Below are 21,918 nucleotides of genomic sequence, written 5' to 3' on the forward strand. Positions count from 1 at the left end.
AAAAAAAAAAAAAAGAAAGAAAGAAACTTGGTAACTATTTAGACCAATGCCATACCAATTTGAGAATTCAACCAGCCTCAAATTTCACCTTCTAAAAAATTTCATCCTCTAAATCTAATCAATATATTAATCAATCAGCTGCTTCCATTAGGATGTTGATGCTCCTTTCTATTGTGGGGCAGTAACTGAAACATTAGCAAAAAACATAATTTATTATTCCTTTGACATAAGTATTCTAAAAAATAAAGATTTCATCTGCTTTGCAACAGAACCCTTTTCTGAAGAGACTGGTCCAACATACGCCATTTTCATGGACAAATGATACTCCCCAACACAATGCCAAACCCAGCAAAGACAAAAGCAAAAAGAGGAGAGCTATAAAACATTCTTGTTTTTCCCATAAAAAGAAAGACTATCTTTTCAATACAAGTTTTCCAAAGGACCACAGCCAGTATTTGTTGGCTTATTTTATGCTGAGAATAGCTCATGTTAAGATTTCTCTGTTAAGAACAGAAGAAAAAAAGAATAACAAAACTACTGTTTGAATTCAGCCTTTCTTAAGAGCCAATTTATCTTCCTAGCAAAACAAAAGGAATCAATACCGTTGTGAAAACTTAAGGCTCACAGATGGAATGTCTCGCTGATTTTTTGGCTTTCAAATGTTTTTCTCTTGTTTGTTGCTTTAGATAATAGTCCAAAACAATATTATTTCTAGGTTGTCCTAAAAAAAAAAAAAAACGGTAATTTAATTCCACAATAGGCTTTAATACCTCTTACTATAGAAACACGTGCACTTTTAAAGTGAATTTACAGTAAGTACAATAAAACAATGAGAACAAATCCAGCCTTGTGTACTACAAAGTTGTAAAATGACCTTTTTCTCTATCTATTCGATCCTTACCAACATAATATTTTAGAATATACATCAATAGTAAAATATTCAAACTTCTGAAATATTTAATTTACTAAAAACTATCTCTAATAATAACTGATAAATTATCTGTTGAATTCTAGGCATTTTACACACTTCATCTTTAATAGTTAATAATAATTCTGCAATGTAAAGATCACTGCCTCCATCTCAGAGAAAGTTTAATTAGCTGACCCAAGAGCATCCCTCAGAAGGGACAGAACAGACTTAGAACTCCAGCTGCCCTCACACTAAAGCCCATACTTTAGCCACCAACCCATGGGGTCCTACAGTGAGTGGTCTGCAGGTTCCATCAACCACAGAAGTCTATGCACGTGCACAGAACCCTGCCCATACCAAGTCCTGCCTCCCTCTGCAACTCTGGCCCAGGACCCTCTCACCTCACCCTCTCCAGGGCAGCCACATGCGACTTCTCTTATTTAAACGTATTTGTTTGCAATGTAAATTCAGAAATGTGTTTTTATATATCAGACACCCCAAGAAGGGGGAAAAAAAGATTCTTGTTTAGAAGAGAGAATCCCAGGACATCTAAATTAGTCCTGTGAAGTGAGGGGAAAAGTAAAAGTGAGAAAGAGGAGGGGAGCAGAAGTGAGAAGGCATGAGGTTATCATCAGGGCCCCAGAGTGACAAAACAGGTGCTAACAAGAGACAAAAATAGAGGTAGAAATGGAGAGAATAAAAAACAAAGAATAAGGAAAGAAACGACTTTGGTATATTACGGTCATGCCTGCCTGACACTCCTCAAGCCTCTTGTAAATATTATTTGTCATTATCCAATTTGTTTTAAACCACTAGAATTTGCCCCAAACCCATAAATCTGAGAATAAACATTTTTTAATTAAAAGGAATGTGTCTGGCATGAAAATATTACAGAAGATGAAAGAAATAAACTGCTCAGGCATTATTCCAACAAGGAAACAACTACCAATTAATCCGATTTAACATTTTGGGGGACATGCTATGGGCACAGAGAAAAAGGTATGATGAGCGATTATGTTGCATACTAAAAACTACTGTGCTTTAAAACGACTTAACGAAGTAGCAATATAAAGAATATAATCATAAGTTAATGCTCCTTAATTTATCCAGAACATTTTGGAAGTAAATACATACAACAAAAGGTATTTAGTCCCTGAAATACTTCCATTAACATTATACACACACACACACACACACACATATATATAATCATAACATATTATGAATCAACATGATTTTATTCAGCACTTACTAAATACTAAGCATTCTGAGACACAAAATGGGTGAATAGGTGAATAAACAGATTAATATCTATGCCCTGAAGGAATTCAGAAGGATATAAAACAGACCAAAAACAATTAGACTAATTATAACAACATATTATCAAATATTGAATCACCAAACAAAGAGCCTAAGTGATCCAGTGAGTCAACAATAACCATGAACTGGAAAAGCTTCCGGAGAAAGAAGAAGTTTTCTAAGTAGGTTTCTGCTGGAGCCTGGGTTAGGAAAGAGTTAGGCAGCATCAATGGTACAGAAAAGTGTCAACAGATTTAAATTTTTATGGAAGTAGTACTTAGTATAAGAGATAACATAGAAAGCTAGTTAAGACTTTTTGGTTGAAAGTTATGGAAATCCAACCAGGATTTACTGACGCAAAAATGAAAGTTATCACACCAAACAAGGAAGTGTTGTGCAAGCAAGCCAGAGAGTCCAATTATCCAGCCAGATCTGCAGATGACTGGAAGCCTTGCTTGCAGTCCTTCATCCTTTCTGTTAACAGCCTGGTTAGCCTTCTCCACATGTTGGGAATGGTGAAGATGACACATTGTGGACAACTCCCATTTCCACCATCAAATATGGATGGACAAGGGTTTCATAATCAGAAAGGGAAGGAGAGGTACCAGATAGCCAGTTCCATATATATTCACCATCAAAGTTACAGGTAACGAGCAAAGTTAAACAATGAAAACTAATCCTAGATTGGTAGGAAATGACCAAATAATAAAATAAACTGAAAACTTGGCTGAGAGTAACTAAAAGGCCACCTTCATAAAGCACATAATCTTGGCTGAGCTTGGTGGCTCACTCCTATAATCCTAGCAATTTGGGAGGCTGAAGTGGGAGGATCCCTTAAAGCCAGGAGTCCGAGAGGAGTTTGGGCAACAGGAAGACCCTATCTCTATAAAAATTTTTTTGAAAATTACATGGGCATGGTGGTGTGTGCTTATAGTCCCAGCTACCCAGGAAGCTGTGGCAGGAGGATCACTTGAGCGCAGGAGTTTGAGGCTACAGTTAGCTATGGTGATGCTACTGCACCTTAGCCCAGGCAACAGAAGTAAATCTTATCTCAAAACAAGAACAAAAAAACACACAATTTTATATAAACAAGGCTAATGGTCATATAAACATGTTATTTGTACAACTATAACAAGTCAAAGTAAACTTTCTAAAGAATTTACCACATAGTCTATGGGATTCTTTTATTCATTCATTACTTGAAGATCTATACATTTTACTTACGGATATTTTATGTAATATTTTACATAGATCATTTAAAAGTTTTTAGTAATTGTTTTACCGCTCCAAAAAAGTAGTATTTGTCCACTGAAAGTTACCCAGACCTTAATAGAGGCATGATTAAGCTTTTAGGGATGAAAATTTAGGAGGTATATAACTAGGCTTCAATTAGTACTACAATTACTGGGTGTGTGTCTGTAGAAAGATTGATAGTATGTAGTAATAGAGAGAAGAAATATAACAAAATTTTAGCAACTGTTGTATCTTGGTGGAAGGTACATGGATATTCATTACTCAACTTCAATTTTTCACCATATTTCATAGTATTTGCCATAAACAGAGAGACAGAAGCCTGAAAGAGATCTCAAATTTTAATGATAATATAATGAAAACTTAGGGAAAAAAGCACTGTTTCAGGAAGATGCATGAAGCAAGGGTATTGTATGAGCTACAGAGAATAAAAAATGGGGAGCACTACCACAGGAGATCTCACAGAATCTCACAGGAGATTCCTGTGATGATCCAACCCAATGGGCCTGGATAGGGAAGGTGGCCATAAGAAGAAACCCACAGGAACAGACACTGAAAACACCGCAATGAGATACAATCGATAAAGAGCCCCGGCTCTCCAGGCTGGATGACTACAGAGATAGAGGAACTAGGTAGGATTCAAAGAGTTGGCAGATTGGTTGGGTTAAGACAGGATCTTTCGTTAAATAGATTTATACATTGCCTCTTCCACATAAATACACTGAATTCACACTCTGAATGGGGGTATATGTGGAACAATCTCCTCCTTAGTCTCTGAAGGCCCAAGGGTACAATCTCCCCCTTAGTCTCTGAAGGTTCTACATGGTACCCCGAGAACACTGGGCTGGTGCCCGAGGGAGAACAGCCACACAAGTCAGCCCATATGCTTCCCCTGTTCAGCCACCTGTTTCAGTATCTCAGTTCCCTCAGCCTGGAGCATCTGCAGATTTCAGGGATTTTTTTTTTTTTTTTAGTGTGGAAACTGCATGACAGTGTGCTTTACATGGTTAAGAGCAACCTTTCATCGTATCCTGAAAAATACATCAATGTATAAAGTAAGTGTGGTATCCTTTCCTCTGCTTTGATAATTTCCAGTTAATGGCCTCTGCGAGGAGTACATCTCTAGACTAATGCAAAAGGAGAAAACTTCACAAATACAGAAAATTCCTGATATTTATTAGTTTTCATGAATGTGATTTAACAGAACACCAGGTGCAATTATATTTTTTAAAAGTCCTTCAGGCAGATATGGCAACCATAATTAACAGAATGTATTTTAAATTCCTCACTGCCTTGTGGTGGGGTGTGAAAACAAAAATAGAGGTCACTGACAGGGAAAGAAGAGATGTTTTCTCCATGATAGACTAGGGAAATGGCCAGCAGGCTGGCACAGATGGGAAAGACAAAGGTTAGAGGAGCGGCATCAATATGCAACTGGCCTGTGTTATGTTCATGCTGAGGGCCCGTGGGAAAACAGCACAAGGTCAAGGTGGTGATAGCCCCACTGTATTCATGCAAGGGAAAGTACTTCTACCATGTATCAATGTAAAAGGCAAAAGGTATCAAGTGTTGGCTCATACTAGATCTCAATAGGTTAATAGAAATGGGGCTTATTTTTGAATTCTGAATTCAATCCTCTTATTTAAGAAAGGAAAATGCATTATTAGTCTGTTTTCTTCAAGAAATGTGGGCACTATGGAAGAAGAGACATTTTTTCCCTTTTCTCACAACTGGCATGACAAGCCATAAAAGTAGGAGGTAAAAAGAATTCTAGAGAATATAAAGATAAAAGGGAACAGGATCACTATTAATTCTGTTAAACTAATAACTATTATTACAAAAAGAAGTAGAAAAGCAGATCTAATCAAAAGTTAAAAAAAAATATTATTTCCTTTTCTTGTCTTTCAAAATAATTTTGAAATTCACTCTAAGTGTGTTTTCTTCTCAGAAACTCAGGCAAAATCACTTTCCCCCAAACCTGTTTTCCGCAGTATCCTATACATCCCTCTAATATGCTTATCCCACTCTGTGATTATTTGTGGTCTTTATCTGCCCTTATGGGTGTTCTCTGGAAGCAATGACAGTGCATCTTCTTTCTATATATTTGGTATCATATATACTCCCTGGAAAATAATAAGACAATGACATTTGTTTAGAAAGAAGAAGAAAAAAATTAGTGAAATCAGTCACTATAGAAATCTTAGCTATTACTACTGAACCCATATATGAATCAGCATATGATGTGTTAAACTGGAATAAATACAGTTCCTCTTCCCTGTGCATTGTTTTCTCAAAGCAGGCATTTCTTTTAATATAAAACCTGTATACTTTGGCCACTTCACACCGAAAGTTCTACAGCTTTTCCCAGTATAAGATCCTTTTCATATGCACACTGTCTTGAAGAGCCAGTGCACACATGCAGATGAAAGAAGATATTCAATTACCCAAACATTTATCTAAACTGGGGCATTCATTTATTCATTCCATAAAGGTTTATGTAAGGAGATAGTCCCAAGCAAAGCAATTATTGCACCTGGCCTGCTCTGGCTTCCAATCTAGAGAAAAAATATATATATAGAAATGGGGTGCCTAGCCACAGATTAATTACAGATCTTATATTTATGAAAGCACATTGACAGAGGGACCTACCTCAGACTAGAAAGTCAAAGGAAACCATTCTTAAAAAAAGAATTTAAGCTAACATCTGAAGTTTCAATGCAAGTCACCAGGTGGTTGGGGTATAGGTGGGAATGTGTTGGATGGAGGGAGTGTTGCAAACACAGAAAGGCCCTGAAGCACAAAACCTGTCTCTCTGGCGATACAGAGAACTGGAGCGTAGTGATGAAGTGGGAGGGAAGCTGCACGAAGGCTGGAACAGTAAATTATGCAAAGCCTAAAGGGCATGTTAAGACTTCTGACTTGGTTCTCAATGTAACTGGAAGCCTAATCAGATTTGTACTTAAAAATAATCACTATTGGAGAACAGCAAGATGATCCCTGTGGCTTCTCTGGGGAGTATGGATTTTAGAGCACCAAGAATAGACACAAAAAGAGGCCTGTTACTGTGCTAATATCAACCAGAGCATAAGAGTAACCTGAGCTAGAGCAGAGGCAGCAAAGATGAAGAAGAATTAACAGATGGGAAATATTCAGGAGGCAGTCTCTTAAATGGGTTTGGTGATTGATTAGATGAAGGGAGGACGATGGAGCAGGCAGCAAGTACAGTGGCCACTAACTCTCCCTCCATGGCCAGTGGAGCACTTTATTGGTTTTTAGTGATAACAGGGGAGAAAATATTTATTCTAGATGGTTTGGTAAGAAAGCATGAGTCCAGTTGTACATATGAATGATTAAAGTGAGGTATCTGTGACTTATCTACATAAAGAAGTTAAGACAATACCTGGATACATTCATGAGCAAACTGGGGGCTCATGGTATTTAAAGATGGTATTTAAAGAAACTGGAATACAGCCAGGCACAGTGTCTCACACCTGCAATCCAGCACTGTGGAACACTGAGGTGGAAGGATTACTTGAGACCATAAGTTTAAGATCAGTCTGAGCAGCACAGCAAGACCTTGTCTCCAAAAAAGTACAAAAATTAGGTAGGCAGCACACACCTGTAAGCTGAGGCAGAGGATCACTTTCAGGCATTGGGAAGTTGCAATTAGCTATGATTGTGCCAGCACACTCCAACTGGGACAACAGAGAAAGACCCCATCTCAAAAAAGGCAACTAGAATGACTGAAATCAGCTCATAAGAGGGGAAACTCAAAAGAGAGCCATAAATGTTATAGTAAACAGAAAAGAAAAACTGTTTTTTCTACTTTCATATTTTCAATTTCATATTTTAGAATATAAAGATATTTTAACAACCTATACATTAAAGTCAAACATTTTATAATCATAATATTAATATTTAAGTACAATTTTTCAATATAATGCAATTAATAAATTAAAAATCATTTAAGAGCTATAGATTGCATACTATATTTTGGATAAAAAAAACATTGATATGAAGGAAAAGGAATATAATTGGGTCATATTTTCACCTGCCTTTGCCAAACTTAAACCTTGAAACTACTAGATCCATGATGAGCCCCAGGCATAGTCTCTACATAGAGTCATGATCTCTGGGCCAGCCTTTACATAGAGGAAGTACAATAGCCACATAGAACTTGAGGTATCAAAAGTGCCTATGTTTTTCTTCTTTCTTTTTTTTTTTTTTTTAAGAGAAAGGGTCTTGCTATATTGCCCAGGCTGGTCTCAAACTCCTCTAAGTGATCCTCCTACCTTAGTCTCCAGAGTAGCTGAAATTAAAGGTACAAGCCACCACACCCAACTACATCTTTTTTACCTTCATATCTGTGCCCTATGCTGTTCTCTGAAACTGCAGCTTTCTAAGTCTCAACACATGCTATTATTTATCTTTGGAACATCAGAATGTGCTGAAATTCAAATTTCCCCTTTTGGATTTCCACATGAAAGAAAAATTCTGCAAAATAGAGCTCGTCCTCAAAGAAATTCTTCATCTGCTATTCACGCTTCATGCATCTAGCTTTTCCAATGTAGCTAGTTATTAGTGAAACTAGGAGAGGTGTGAATCAGAAAAGTAAGAAAAATATTGGCTTCATTGATTTTAGAGATAATATTAATTCCAAAAACCTAGCACAGCACTGATGATAAAAATAGCAAGTTGAGTCACAGATTTAAATCACTGTAGGCTGAAATTACTATTTTGACCCCTAAACTGTTTAAAGACCAAACACTATTACTTATCTCAGCAGTAGGAAAAGATTGAGGTTTTTATAAACACCTTCTTTGGTAATTACTAACAACGAGGATAGGCCTCCATCTGCCAAAACTGATTGAGATTTATAATCAGGCCTGGAGGAATTAGATGACTAGAAAAGTCATCAGAGCCCATATTGAGATTATTAACTTAATCTCTGTGACCCTATCCCTCAGCAGAATTGCCAAGATCCAAGATAAAGACAGTTTCTGTGTTGACTGCCAAAGAATTCTGAACAGAGGGTTTTTTTAGGTGTAAGGTATCTTTTCAGTTTGTTATATAATGAACCCTGGATATGAAACAATTCAAAGTCATGTGATGTATCAAAAGATATTTATTACATATTGGTAACCAAACCAAAGGCTGGAAGAATTGACCAAGGTACGTGCATCCTAAGCAATCACTTCTTTGAAGGTTAAAGCCTTCTGGTTATACTGCTGGCACATTTATTAATTTTACCCAACACATCTCCACAATAACAAAAAAAACCTCACATGTTAACAAAACACAAAAATGTTACTTGCATCTGAATGTTACCTCTATTTACTCATAGTGTCCTCTTAAAAAGGCTTAATTAACCATGGCAGGTTTTCTTAATCTTTGAGAGATCAGGGATGCCTTTGAAAATCTCACAGACACACTGAACACTGGGTAATTGCACATTGATTAATTCTAGGGCTCTCGTGAGCCCCTACACTCTTCTGTTGGCTCCACAGAACTCCTCAATGGAAGGTATAAGGGACAGTTAGTCACTTACACATGTGAGGGGAAGGGAAATTCACTATTTGTGAGTATTTTCCTCCTCCCTGGACTATGGACTTAGCTGATTCTCTCTCTCTTCTCTTGAGCCTCCAAAGTCCTCACTTTCAACAGCTTATTTTTTTTTTTTCTTTTAGACAAGAGTCTCACACTGTTGCCCTGGGTAGAGTGCCATGGCACGATCTTAGCTCACGGCAACCTCAAAGTCTTAAGTTCAAGAGGTCTTTCTGCCTCAGCCTCCCAAGTAGCTGGAACTACAGGTGCCCACCACAACACCCAACTAGTTTTATTTTTTTGTTGTTATTTGATTTTTGTTCAGATTTGATTTCAGATTGTTGTTATTTGATTTTTAGCAGAGATGGGGTCTCACTCTTGGTCAGGCTAGTCTCAAACTCATGACCTCAAGCAATCTGCCTCAGCCTCCCAGAGTGCCAGGATTACAGGCGTGAGCCTGTATGTGAGCCAATGTGCCTGCCCACTGTCAACATTTTTATACCATACATTTCCCAAGGTTTGGTTCACAGACTTTTTCCCTATTTCAAATACTATGATACACTGGCAATTTTGAAATGTACATTACTTTGATTCCTTGGATTCCCAAACTTGAATCAGCTGATAGTGAAAGTTTCAAATTATGAAAAAGTTCACTCTTATTTGCTGTGAAGGAAGCCATCAAAGCATCCTTTATTAACAGTTTTCAGACTTTTAACTGCCAGGTAGTACCACAATTGCTTTTAAGGCTATGGCTATGTTCCAGCTCTACTGTTCACACATTACCAGAGCAAAGCATTTAAGAGAAGGTCATTTTTGCCTTATTACAACAGCCTATTCTTCCCAAAAGGCTTATCAAAAAGCATAGAGCCTAGTGCACTCTGTGAACACTTCTGTTTTTTAAAAAATTATTACAGTTCTAATCAATATTAGACATTGCTTTGTTGTAAAAGCTCAAATTCACTGTTTCATACAATAATATAAAAATAATTTTAATAAGATTATAATGAGAGTCAAACTCTAATTAATATGAAGAAAACTGAAATCTGGGCAAGTATTAAATCATAATTTTTTTGCTAAAACCTCCAGAATCTAGCAGCACAAATATATTGTAACATATACTTCACAAAGCACTTATTTTATTAAGAGAAATTATTTGTCTTTAACTGTATGCATTTTGCAAGTACTAGTTCATCTAAATACAAACAAGTATATGGATTTTTTTTTTAACTTCAGATACACAAATCGAAATCAGAATTCCTATCATGACAAAACCTTATCATCAACAAATGGTAGTTCATTCTGCTTAGTTAAACAGATAAATTGTAATATGCCCACTATTTCCCTCAGACAAAAAGTGGTATCATCTTCTATTTCATTCTTACAGTAAGTGGACTTTTTTGAGTCATCTTGTCTCAATTATGTAGACATTTATAAACAAACTCTACCCAGGCAAATGTATGATAATAGCATATGTGAAGTTTTGAAGAAACATAGCTATACTGAGCCAGATTTTGACATTTTAATTTCTCCCTTTCCCCAAAATATAGGGGAGCAGGCAAGGGTGAAATGGGTCACAAAATCCAGTGAATCACAAAGTCCAAGACATCCGCAATCCCATTTAACTTCTGGTTATAGTTAACTCATCAGGAAAAACAAATCATCTATCTATCCTATGGCTGTTTGTGTCACATTCCTATTATGAAAAAGCAGAGGAGTAGTTGAGAGTAAGACCATGAACACTGATTTTATTTTAGTTTATAAAAGGCAAAAGACACACATGGTATCTATAATGTCCCTGGAACACTTACTCCAGATATAAACCAGGGGCCTGACAACGTGAGCCCTGAACTGAGGCTGGGCATGTCTATCTGCTTCCAACTGGTCCCCTAAAGCCCAGCTAGTATTTGGTTTCACAGATAAGAACTGCTTTTGGCCAAGGAAGTGTTTTAAATTTCAGCAAAGTTAACAAGTGAATGAAAACTATATCACATATTTTTGTAACTATCAAAAAGGAAACAAAATAAAATTAATTATTTTTAAAATACCCCATTTACAAATAATATTTCTTTACTGAAAAGGAACAAAACTTAACAAAGCACAATAACTGGTAATACTGACAAATATTTACTTAAATTTTAAATTATTCCCTAACTTGTTATGATCTAGAAATCTGCTTGAGGAAAAAATGTACATTAAATAGAAACTGAAATCTCACCCACATATAAATGAAATTAATTTTAAGTCTTAACTTCTGTGTAAGATAAAGAACCTTAACATGGAGGCCTCTGGCATTATCAACTCAAGCTTTCAAGAGCTATAATACATTACTGGCATTTTACAGTCTTGGTTCACTAGGTCACTGAGGCATATGTGACATGCTAGTAATGATGGAGGATGATTACCATTTCCTTGACACCCACTGCCCTACATGAAATCACACTAGGAATCACTCACTCATTTTAGGGCCAAAGGAACTGGCCTCTATATTCACAGACATCATCAAGTATTTAAGAATACAGCTTAGTTGTTAGGACATGAACAGTCATAAAAGAAAAAAAAAAAGTTAAGAGCCTGGCACAGTGGCTCACACCGTAACACTAGCACTCTGGGAGGCCGAGGTGGGTGTACTGCTTGGGCTCAGGAGTTCACAACCAACCTGAGCAAGAGCAAGACTCTTGTCTCTCCTAAAAAAATTAAAAAATCAGCCAAGCGTTGTGGCAAGCACCCAGGAGTTTGAGGTTGCTGCAAGGTAGGCTGATACCAGAGCACTCTATCCTGGGGGAACAAAGTAAGACTCTATCTCAAGGGGAAAAAAAAGTAAAAGGCACAGAAATCTAGTATTTCTTGGACATGTGTATTACGCTGACAGCAAAGACCAATTTAAGAGACATTTCCAAACAGAATCTTCACAACAGAGCTGTTTTCTTAAGCATATACATATGCCACTTAACATTTCAGTGGACAGATCACATATTCAACACACTGCTCCTCTAAGAGTATAATACTATGTTTCTATTGTACCTTTTCTATGTTTAGATATATATTTACCATCACCATGGTACAGTTACCTACAGTATTCAGTACAGTCATATACTGTACAAGTTTGTAGCCCAGGAGCAAGAGGCTATGCCATATAGCCTACGAGGTGTGTAGTAGACTATACCACCGAAGTTTGTATAAGTATACTCTATAATGTTCACACAACAAAATCACCTAATGATGCAGTTCTTGAAATGTGTCCTTGTTAAGTGATACATAGCTTTCACAGTTTTAGAATTTTCTGGGTTAAGTATTCCAAAGCACAATTTTTACCAATAACAGATGGAAAATATGATATCCTCTTACTAGCTAAAGTAATTTGGACAAAAGGAAATTAAGAAACATTACACTAAGCCAAGTAAATGAATGACAACAATACTGCAGCTAACCTAGTCAGACAGAACATTGAAAAAGAATCAAGTTCAATATTTATATAGTTGGGGGAAGAGTTTTGTTTCAGAAAAATATTTAGAACAGTTTCTGTTCAGTCACATTAAGAACAGAGTCAAACCACCACTAAAACAAACTGGACTCAAATTCAACATAATAGCATGTGTTTTTCAACCTGTAATTAACACCAAGAAATATTTCATTTTGGTTACAAAAATCCTGGAAAGAAATCATAATTACTCCGTCTGGGAATATGGCCTTTAAAGCATGAGTACCTTTAGACAGAACAACTTCTAACCCCACTTTTCCTATTGATTATGAAAATCCTTGAACAGAAAAAAGTAAATAAATGGTTTCATGGATGGAAGATTTAAATAAATAATAAAACAGGAACTAAAAATATACCTGCCATTGGGCAGCACCTGTGGCTCAGTGAGTAGGGTGCCAGCCCCATATACCAAAAGTGGCAGGTTCAAACCTGGCTCTGGCCAAACTGCAACAACAAAAAATAGCCGGGCATGGTGGGAGGCACCTGTAGTCCCAGTTACTTGGGAGGCTGAGGCAAGAGAATCGCCTAAGCCCAGGAATGGGAGGTTGCTGTGAGCTGTGTGACGCCACGGCAATCTACTGAAGGTGATAAAGTGAGAGTCTGCCTCTACAAAAAAAAAAAAAATAGACCTGCGGTTCAATCCTGCAATTCCTCTACTAGATATATATTCACAAGACCAAAAATAATTTTACAACAAAGATATTTGTACCAGAATGTTTATTGCAGCCCAATTTATTATTGCCAAGTCATGTAAGCAGCCCAAGTGCCCATCAACCCATGAATGGATTAACAAATTGTGGTATATGTACACCATGGAATATTATGCAACCATAAAAAAGATGGAGACTTTACCTCTTTTATATTTACATGGATAGAGCTGAAACATATTCTTCTTAGTAAAGTATCTCAAGAATGGAAGAAAAAGTGTCCAATGCACTCAGTACTATTATGAAACCAATACATAATCACCCACACTTTCATAGGAATGATAAAACACAGCTATAGCCCAGAATAAGGAGGGAAGAGGAGAAGCAGAGGAGGGGAGGGTGGGACCTCACCTATTGTGCATATTGCCAAGGAGACATGTGAAATCTATTAATCTACTGTGTTAATCTACTTAACAACAGTTAGGTAAGTGAGGTGAAGGCTATGTTAACCAGTTTGATGTAAGCATTCCAAATGATTTTATACACATTCCATTGTATATAAAATCAGCACATTGATTAATGCATTAATGTACACAGTTATGATTTAATAAAAATAAATAAAAGGAATAAAACAGAGGTGGGAGGAAATAAATGGCAAGATACAGAGTAAAGGTATGACACTGTAGATATGTAGGAGGATGAGTAAGTCTAGAGACTTAAGGTATACCACAAGGGCTATAGTTACCATATCATCTTGTAGTTACCATATTGTCTTGTGTACTGGAAATTGGCTAAGGACATAGATGCTTGGTGCTCTTACCACACCAAAAAAAAAGGTAGCTATGCAAGAGGATGGGTATGTTGTTTGACTATAATAACTATTTCACTATGTATATCAACTTCATGTTGTCTACATTAAATAAATACAACAAAATTTTTTTAATAAATAAGTTTCAATCCTCTCTCCCCTCTCTCCTCCCTCTCCCCTCTCTCCTCCCTCTCTCCTCCCTCTCCTCTCTCTCCTCCCATTCTCCTCTCTCTCCTCCCATTCTCCTCTCTCCTCCCTCTCTCCTCCCTCTCCACTCTCTCCTCCCTCTCCACTCTCTCCTCCCTCTCCTCTCTCCTCCCTCTCCTCTCTCTCATCGTTTCTCTCCTCTTTTCTCTTTTCTCTCCTCCTAGGTGCTGTGCTGCAGCATTCCCCCCTCCCCCGCTGTCAATAAAAAAACTTTCATACAAAAAAAAAGAAGTTTAAATCAAGTGATTTTTAAGAACTAGCATATAGTAATATGCTATATCAAATTTCATCATTTTTAGTTAATCATTTTATTAAATGAGGTAGGTTCCAGCTACATAGAATACAGAAAAAAAATGTTTTTTTTAATTTCAAAAGCATATCAATCGGACAAGCAATTCTACTCCTAGGCATTTAAACAAGAGATATAAAAATAAGTGCACACAAAGATTTATACAAGAACACAGCAGCTTCATTCAATGACCCAAACACCCATCAACAGAAGCAGCAATAAACTGATCTGTGGCAATTCGAACAATGGAATACTCCTTAGCCATACTTAATGTGCTACAATATGAATGAAATTTATGAAAATTACCCTAAGCTACAAGAGCTGGACACAGGCCATATGATTCCATTTTGTGAAGTTCTAGAAAATGCCAAATCAACCTATGATGAAAACAATCAAAATAGCAGGTGTTTTAAGTGAGTGGCAGTGACTGCCTGGGAAGGGGGTATAGGGAAACTTTCAAGGATGATATAATTAATAGGGCAATGCTTACACAGATATACCCATTTGTCAAAACAGTACAGTTAAGGTACATACATTTCCAAGTATGTACATTTTACCCCCCAAAAAAAGAACTATAGAAACATCCCATGTAGTGAAAATGAGTCACGATATGGATGACACAACAATGGCTGAATTGTAGACCATTGTTATCATTGTTAAAGCTGGGTAATAGGTATAGGCTTTTTTTACACTATCCCATTTACTTTCTCTATATTTGGCATTTTACAAATAAAAAGTTTAAAAATATTTGCCACTGAAATGTACGATCAAAAATTTTCATAACATGAAAATGTACCTCTCAAGAAGCTTTCTCTGTCATGCAAAAGACATTTCTAAAGATCCATGAAGATCCCCTGTGTGTCTGCTTCACGTGAAGAATTTAAAATAGAGCTCATTATTTTCTCCAGCTCCCTCACCCTCACCCCAGCATACCTCCCACCTAATGGGCCATCAGAGTGAATATAATGATATAGTTGTCTCAGCTACCACCAAACCCTGTATTAATTCTCTGGTTCCTCAAATATTTAGTTCCAGCAAATATTGGTACAGAAATCAGAGCAACTGCATACACTGGAGAAAATAACTGATTTGACAGATTTCAACCTTAGCCTGTCTCTATTCCTACTACTCTCTGAAGATGTTTTTGTAACTTAATGAAAAAATGTAAATGTACTTTTAATCCTGATTTTTTTTGGTAATTTTACACTTTTTTAACCTCCTTTTCTTCTTTCTCAGAAATACAAAGAGACATAAGTTTTCAGAAAAATAAATACAGAGAATCCCAACCAAGATCAATGGTCAATTTCTTTAATATAGAATTAATAGGACCTAGTCATGTATCAGACAATGAATGTGTCTTATTAGTTTTTTTTAAAATTTTGCCTGAGAAAAGTTCTATGACATGTCCAAAGAATCAGAAGCACCAAAAACTGGCAAAGAATGAACCTGGGCTCAATGACAGCTATTTAAAGGTATAATATGCTTATACCCTCCTAGGTCATAAGAGGATTCTAAGTGCACCTAGTTAAAGAATCTTCTAAACAAAACTAATAAGTGGGCTCAAGCATTGGAATCAACCAGTTTTCAACTTTCGGCATAAGATAAACACTGAAATTCATTAAAATTTAAGATCTAAAATTTATATACATTATAACCTTTACTTATAAATCTTCCTATATAACATTCCTTTACTTTATATATCTTCTGATAAATTACATTGGAGAATTTCTCCAATAGAGAATAGCAAATATTCAGAAAATGAAAGCGATCTTTGAGGCCAGCATATTCATTCATTCATCCATCCATCCAACAAGCAGTTGACTATTTATGAGTATCAGGTGCTCTTCTAGGCACTAGAAATATAGCATTGAACAAAACCAAGTCCATGCCCTCATAAAACTTACTTTCTAGCAAGGGAAAACAGGCTTATCAGAATGGCTGAGGATAGTAAGTGCCAAGGGGGAGAATGAATTAGGGTAAGGGTAAACAAAAAGGGCATGCAGATTACTATTTAATATAGCTGGTGAGGAGTTACCGTGACATTTGAGAAAACCTAAAGACTGTGAGGTTCCAGAATTCCAGACAAAAAGAATGGCAGGTATAAAGGCCAAGCACCTGAGCCCCCTCCGAGCTGAAGAAACAGAGAGCCAGGCTGCGGGAGATGGGAGAGATGGGGGATAAAGGATCCAGACCTCCATAGGCTATTTTCAAGATCTGGGGCAACTAGTGAGAGAGATGGGAAGCCACTGGAGAACTGCGCCGATATTATCCTATTTAATGTTTTTAAAAAGCTCACCAGCTGTGTGAGAAGAATAGCTCATTGGGGTAGGGAAGGCAGGGGCAGGAAGGTTGAAACAGGAAGACCAGTTCAAGGTAGAGATAATAATTAATTTCAAAGAATATTTTAACTTCATTTGATTATAGGCTGTGTTTCCTTATGAACCTTGATATTCCAATAACTAAAACAGCAAGCAATTGAATTGCTCTCTTATTTCCCACTGGTTTGAGGGGCTTAGAGTTTTTGAGGAAAAAGCATCCGTATATGTTACCCTTCAGGTTCCAGTTCAATCTATTGGGTAGTGGTTTCTTTATCTCAATCCAATAGATAAGTAAGACAAAAACTGCTAGTTTCCCAAACAATCATCCTTTCCAAAATATTCCCTCACAAGTATCAGAAAACAAATATTTTAATTAACATGCCATATACAAAAAGTGCTAATTATTGCAATTATTCATAACCCTCATCACAACATACATATTATAATAGTCAAAACCCATTTAAAATTCCTGAAAAGTAAATCAAAATTAAAAACAGGTGGCAAGCCATAAAACCCATCAACACTCTCTCAGACTTGTTTAGTAACTTATGAAATTTCTCTTGTAATAAAGACACTTAGTCTCCTATCTCCAATTTCCTTAAGTTTAGTAAGTAGCATGTGGACAGCAGCCTTGCTCAAACCATGCTGTTGTCACTCTCTGTTATTAGAAGCTGAGCAGGAAAATCACCACGCACAGAATACCTTTCACGACTTTTAGCCACACTTGAGTGTCATTAATTGGCTTAAGAGGGAGTCAGAAACACATGCTTTCCTGCACACTTTGGTGAATTCAGCCTATGCTCAGAGCACTCAGATAAATTAAATCATCCTGGCTGTGTCATGAAAGGCAGCTGGCATGCCTGAGTACTGCTCTTCGATGATGAGCAAACAATACAAAATAAGAGGATGATTCCACTCTTTAAATCTCATTTTCGACATCTTGTATAATGTTACTAGGCAGAATTTTAAAACAAAAATAAACGTTATAATATAATTAGCGTTAGTTTCACAAAACGTAAGCCCACCTGCCAGAAAATTAATGGCTTTTTTTCTTTCCAAACAGCAGGCAAGAAGCATCTACAGCCAGGAAGGGAACTGAGTTGGGAGGTAGGAAGAGGCTATTTAAATGGATAATCCAGCTGTTTGCTTACTAACGGGGCTTTAACGGTGGAGTGTGGAGAGGAACTGGCACAGCCACATATACCATACTCTCTGTGGACGGTGTCAAGAATCCGCCTCATTTAAGTTCTACTAACAAGTAAGATTTCCCTCTCCGGGGGTAGGCTTTTGCTGTACTAATATCAGTTCAGACTTTATCTTATCTGCTCATCTCCTTTCCCTTTCGTTTAATTACAAACTACTGTATTTCATTTTGTTTTGTTTGGTCTTACTGTACTGAAGGCATTCTTTAAGATGAACCCTTAAATCCTGGGATAAGGAGAGAGAAATAAATAATAAAATAAATCAAGATTTCTTTCTCCATGGCTAAATTTAAATACAGCAAGCGAGAAGAGATGGTGAAAAGGGGTGTGTGGGTGTCTATGGCAAGATTTCTCGGTCTCTAGGAGAGAAGAGGATAAGAGAACAAAATGCTAAAGGATTTGAGAACCGTGTGTGTGTGTGTGTGTGTGTGTGTGTGTGTGTACAGTCATTCCCAGGGCAAAGGGAAGAATTCAGAAAGAAGGGAAGGATAAGAAAAAAAGATAATCAATCCAGCCCCCCCCCCCCACGCTACTCCCCACCCAGAGCTCCCTATCTCTCTCCGAACCACTGCAGTGCTCTAAGCTTCCCAGAAAGCTCATTACCCAAAAGGCAGATTTCCAACACCAGGAGATCGGGTGGGATGGGGATAAGGACGGAGATGGCTAGGGAAGGGGCGAGAAGCCAACGAGGCCGTATGAGATCGCCGGCGAGAGGGAAAGGCAGGGCCCGGCAGCCGAGACCTACCTGGAACAGTCAGGGTGGAGGATGCTCCAGGCAGCTCTGGCCTCTCCTCCTCAGCCTCCTCCCGCTGCTTCTGCTGCTGCTGCTGCTGCTGCTGCTGTTGGATGAGGCTGAGGTCGGAGCGGCTCAGCTCGGCTCTGGCGGCCGCGGAGACCGGCCGCACCTTCAGGAGCACCGCGGCCAGGCCGAGGAGCAGGGTGCAAGGGACGCGCCGGCAGAGCCTCGCCATGGCCGAGAGCCAGCGGGCCGCGGCGGCATATTGCGGGGCTGCGGGCAGCGGCGGGCGCCAGGGCTGCGGGCTCCCGGCCGCGCCCGCTCACTCGCTCCCCCTCGCGCCGTCTGCCAAGCACACCCTCCCCGGGAGGAGGAGGAGGAGGCCGGGCAGGCGGAGGGGGCGGAGGAGCCGAGCGCGGGGAGTGCCATCCTCGCGCACACGTGACGCGCGGGGAGGGGCGAGCCGGGCCCCGCCGCCCCGCGCCCCCTGCCGCCCGCGGCCCGGCGGTTCCGGGAGGATGCGGTCGCTGGGGGCGCCAGGCTGGGTGGAGGCCTCCGCTGGTAAACAAGAGGGGAGGCTTTCTGGGCCCCGGTAGACCTTCTCGCCCTCCAGCCCACACCGAGGTACCGGGAGAATTTGCAGAAAGTGGAATAAAATTCCTTCCACCTGACCCCAAAGTAAATGTGAAGGTGTCGCCATAATTACCCTCATACAACACTTCACGTGGCACCAAGAGATCAAAAAGCCAGAGTCTTTTAACCAATCTTTGCTGGCCATCATTGCTGAGCTGGCCACCATTGCTGAGCTAGAAATTAAACTGCGGCTTTCCAGATGTTTAACTAAACTTCCTTTTCTGCCCAGGTGGAATTTCTTTCTACGTCATGAAATATTCTTAATTACATTTTGCCTAATTATAGCCTACACTTTTCATTTGCTCCAAAAATATCTTACTAATTGCTAGGTGCTTACCATTTGCCAGTGTTTAGTCAGGTACTTGGAATATGTATTAATAAAATAGAATCCTTGCATTCCGAGAGCTCACACCTGTTAGGAGAGAGGAAGATACCAACATTATAATGAAGTGTAGTGGTTGCAATTAAAAAAACACTACAACGTCCAGTGGTTTCACAGAATTAGAAAAGATTAACTATCTTGTGCATGGAGGGGCTATGAAAAGCTAGAGGAGAAAGAAAGAAGAAAAGTTCCAAGCCTAGGAGAAATCGGGTCACCTAAAAAGTAGAACTCTGGGGGGTGTGTGTGTGTGTGTGTGTGTGTGTAGAGCCCAGAGGTATGGAAAGCCCAGAGAGGTGTAAAGTGTAGCACGGTGTCCTTGGAATAGTATGAGCAATGATTCTAATGGAGAAATGACAGTGTTTTAGATTGGAAAAAAAGAAAAAAGGGAGGTGGGCTGGGAGACAAGGTCACTAAAAAAATAATAGTAACAGCAAATGTTTGCATTGCACTTACTGTGTGCTGGGCACATTTTAAGCACTTTGCATTTGTTAATGCCTATGATAACCTTGGATGCTGTATAAGTAAGTCGAAATTTAGGAAAGAATCAGGAAGGAGACTTGCTACCAATGGTGCATTTTATTTTTATTTTTTTATCTATTATTTATTTTTTGAGACAGAGTATCGTTCTGTCACCCTGAGTAGAGTGCAGTGACATCATAGCTCACAGCAACATCAAACTCTTGGGCTCAAGCCTTCAGAGTAGCTGGGACTACAGGTGCCCACCACAACACCTGGCTATAGTGGTGCATTTTAGGAGGATCACTTTGCTATCCGTTTGGAAGAGAGATCAGAGCAGGATAGATTGGAAGAGAAGAGGCCAATTTAGAGGTGTTTACAAAACCCCACCAGGAGATTCTGAAGATCTTCTGAAAAGAGAGAAAAAGAATAGCAGATTCAGTATTTAGAACTAGGATTAACAGGTATAGTTGATTGGAAGTGTGATGGTGAGAAATGTGTCAAATACAGTACCCAAATTGCCAGGTTATGATCTTGGGTGGCTGCTTGTGACATTATCAAGATAAACTGGTCTGAAGTGACAGGCCTCAGTGTATTCAGTTGCAGTCTCTTTGTATTTGGAATACCTGTGGGACATATAAATGCTGCCTGACTGTAACATTACCCTGTTTAACATCAAAAGTTCATTCCACTGATTTGGCTGAGTGGGCCATGTCTCTCCACCCTCTCCATTCTCACCTCCCAATATTCAACTTGGTAGAAAACAACAAACTTCTCAAAAGTGGAAAATTATCCTTTGATCAAGAAAATAGTGCCTATATAACCATTAATAATAACAATAATGGGAATTTTGCAGCCATCATCTCATTATTTCCTTAGGGCAGCTCTACAAACTAGCTCTCCTCCTATTTAGCAAGAGGAAGCCCTGAACATCACAGAGGCTCTGTCTTCCCCAAAGTTACACTAGTCATATATGACTTTACTTTTCTGCACATCTACCATGAAACTTGTACCACAAATTTCTGCTGCTTTTTTAGTGATTTCTAAACAAAAGTGGACTGTAGAATTTTGGGAAAAATAGATGTCAAAGTGAGGCATCTCACACTAAACATCATTTCATCAGGGCCTGTGTCTGTGTCTCAGCTGTGTAAGCCGAGAATTTCCATTAGTCTCATCAAGCTGTTTTTGCTGCAATCTCTTCCAAGTTACCTCCGTTCCTGGAGAGAAGAAAGGAGAACATAGAAATGGCTCCAAAAACCTGGCTGGTTGATCAGAAGGAAAAGAATGTTGCCAAGACTTCTGCTGTCTTACATGTGGGGGCCAATTCATTTTTAATGTATTTAAAGCAGGCCTTCTAAAGGCAAAGCCACTACATCATGACCCCTGGTAAAAGCTGGACCTCGAATATTTCAAAACTAGGGACTGTTTAAAGAAATAATAAGTTTTGTCAAGCAAGAGCTTTTAAAAGAGCTTTAAATGCTCCATTACTCATATAGTTTATGCTAAATTTCTATGCAGTATACAAAAGCCATTGTTTGATGCAACTGGGGCTACTAGTTGGTAAATCAAAAGGGTTGGTCAAGAGACATAAAAATCAACATATCTGAAGTATATCGTATGTCCCTTATTTTCTACACATTTTTGAGATGTATATCCATTCACCAATCTTTTGGTGTAAGGCCAAGATTTTTTTTTTCGGTATTTAACCACATCCTATGGTTTGAAATCATGAACCACAGTTATAACACACCCTTATGA

At 38.5% G+C, this 21,918-nt stretch overlaps 1 protein-coding gene across 1 annotated transcript in view; it reads right to left on the reverse strand.

Annotated features, from left to right (window-relative positions):
• The window catches only part of FAM171B (family with sequence similarity 171 member B), a 68,920-nt gene extending 49,884 nt beyond the window's left edge, over positions 1–19,036 (reverse strand). Inside the window, exon 1 of the mRNA XM_003791453.3 lies at positions 18,699–19,036. Within this exon, the coding sequence (XP_003791501.1) occupies positions 18,699–18,924 (226 nt within the window). The 5' untranslated portion in view covers positions 18,925–19,036. The remainder of the gene's footprint in view (positions 1–18,698) is intronic.
• Between the last annotated feature and the right edge of the window lie 2,882 nt (positions 19,037–21,918).

This window comes from Otolemur garnettii, unplaced genomic scaffold (genome assembly GCF_000181295.1).
Source record: "Otolemur garnettii isolate 467f Iridium unplaced genomic scaffold, OtoGar3 scaffold00048, whole genome shotgun sequence".
Taxonomy (NCBI): domain Eukaryota; kingdom Metazoa; phylum Chordata; class Mammalia; order Primates; family Galagidae; genus Otolemur; species Otolemur garnettii.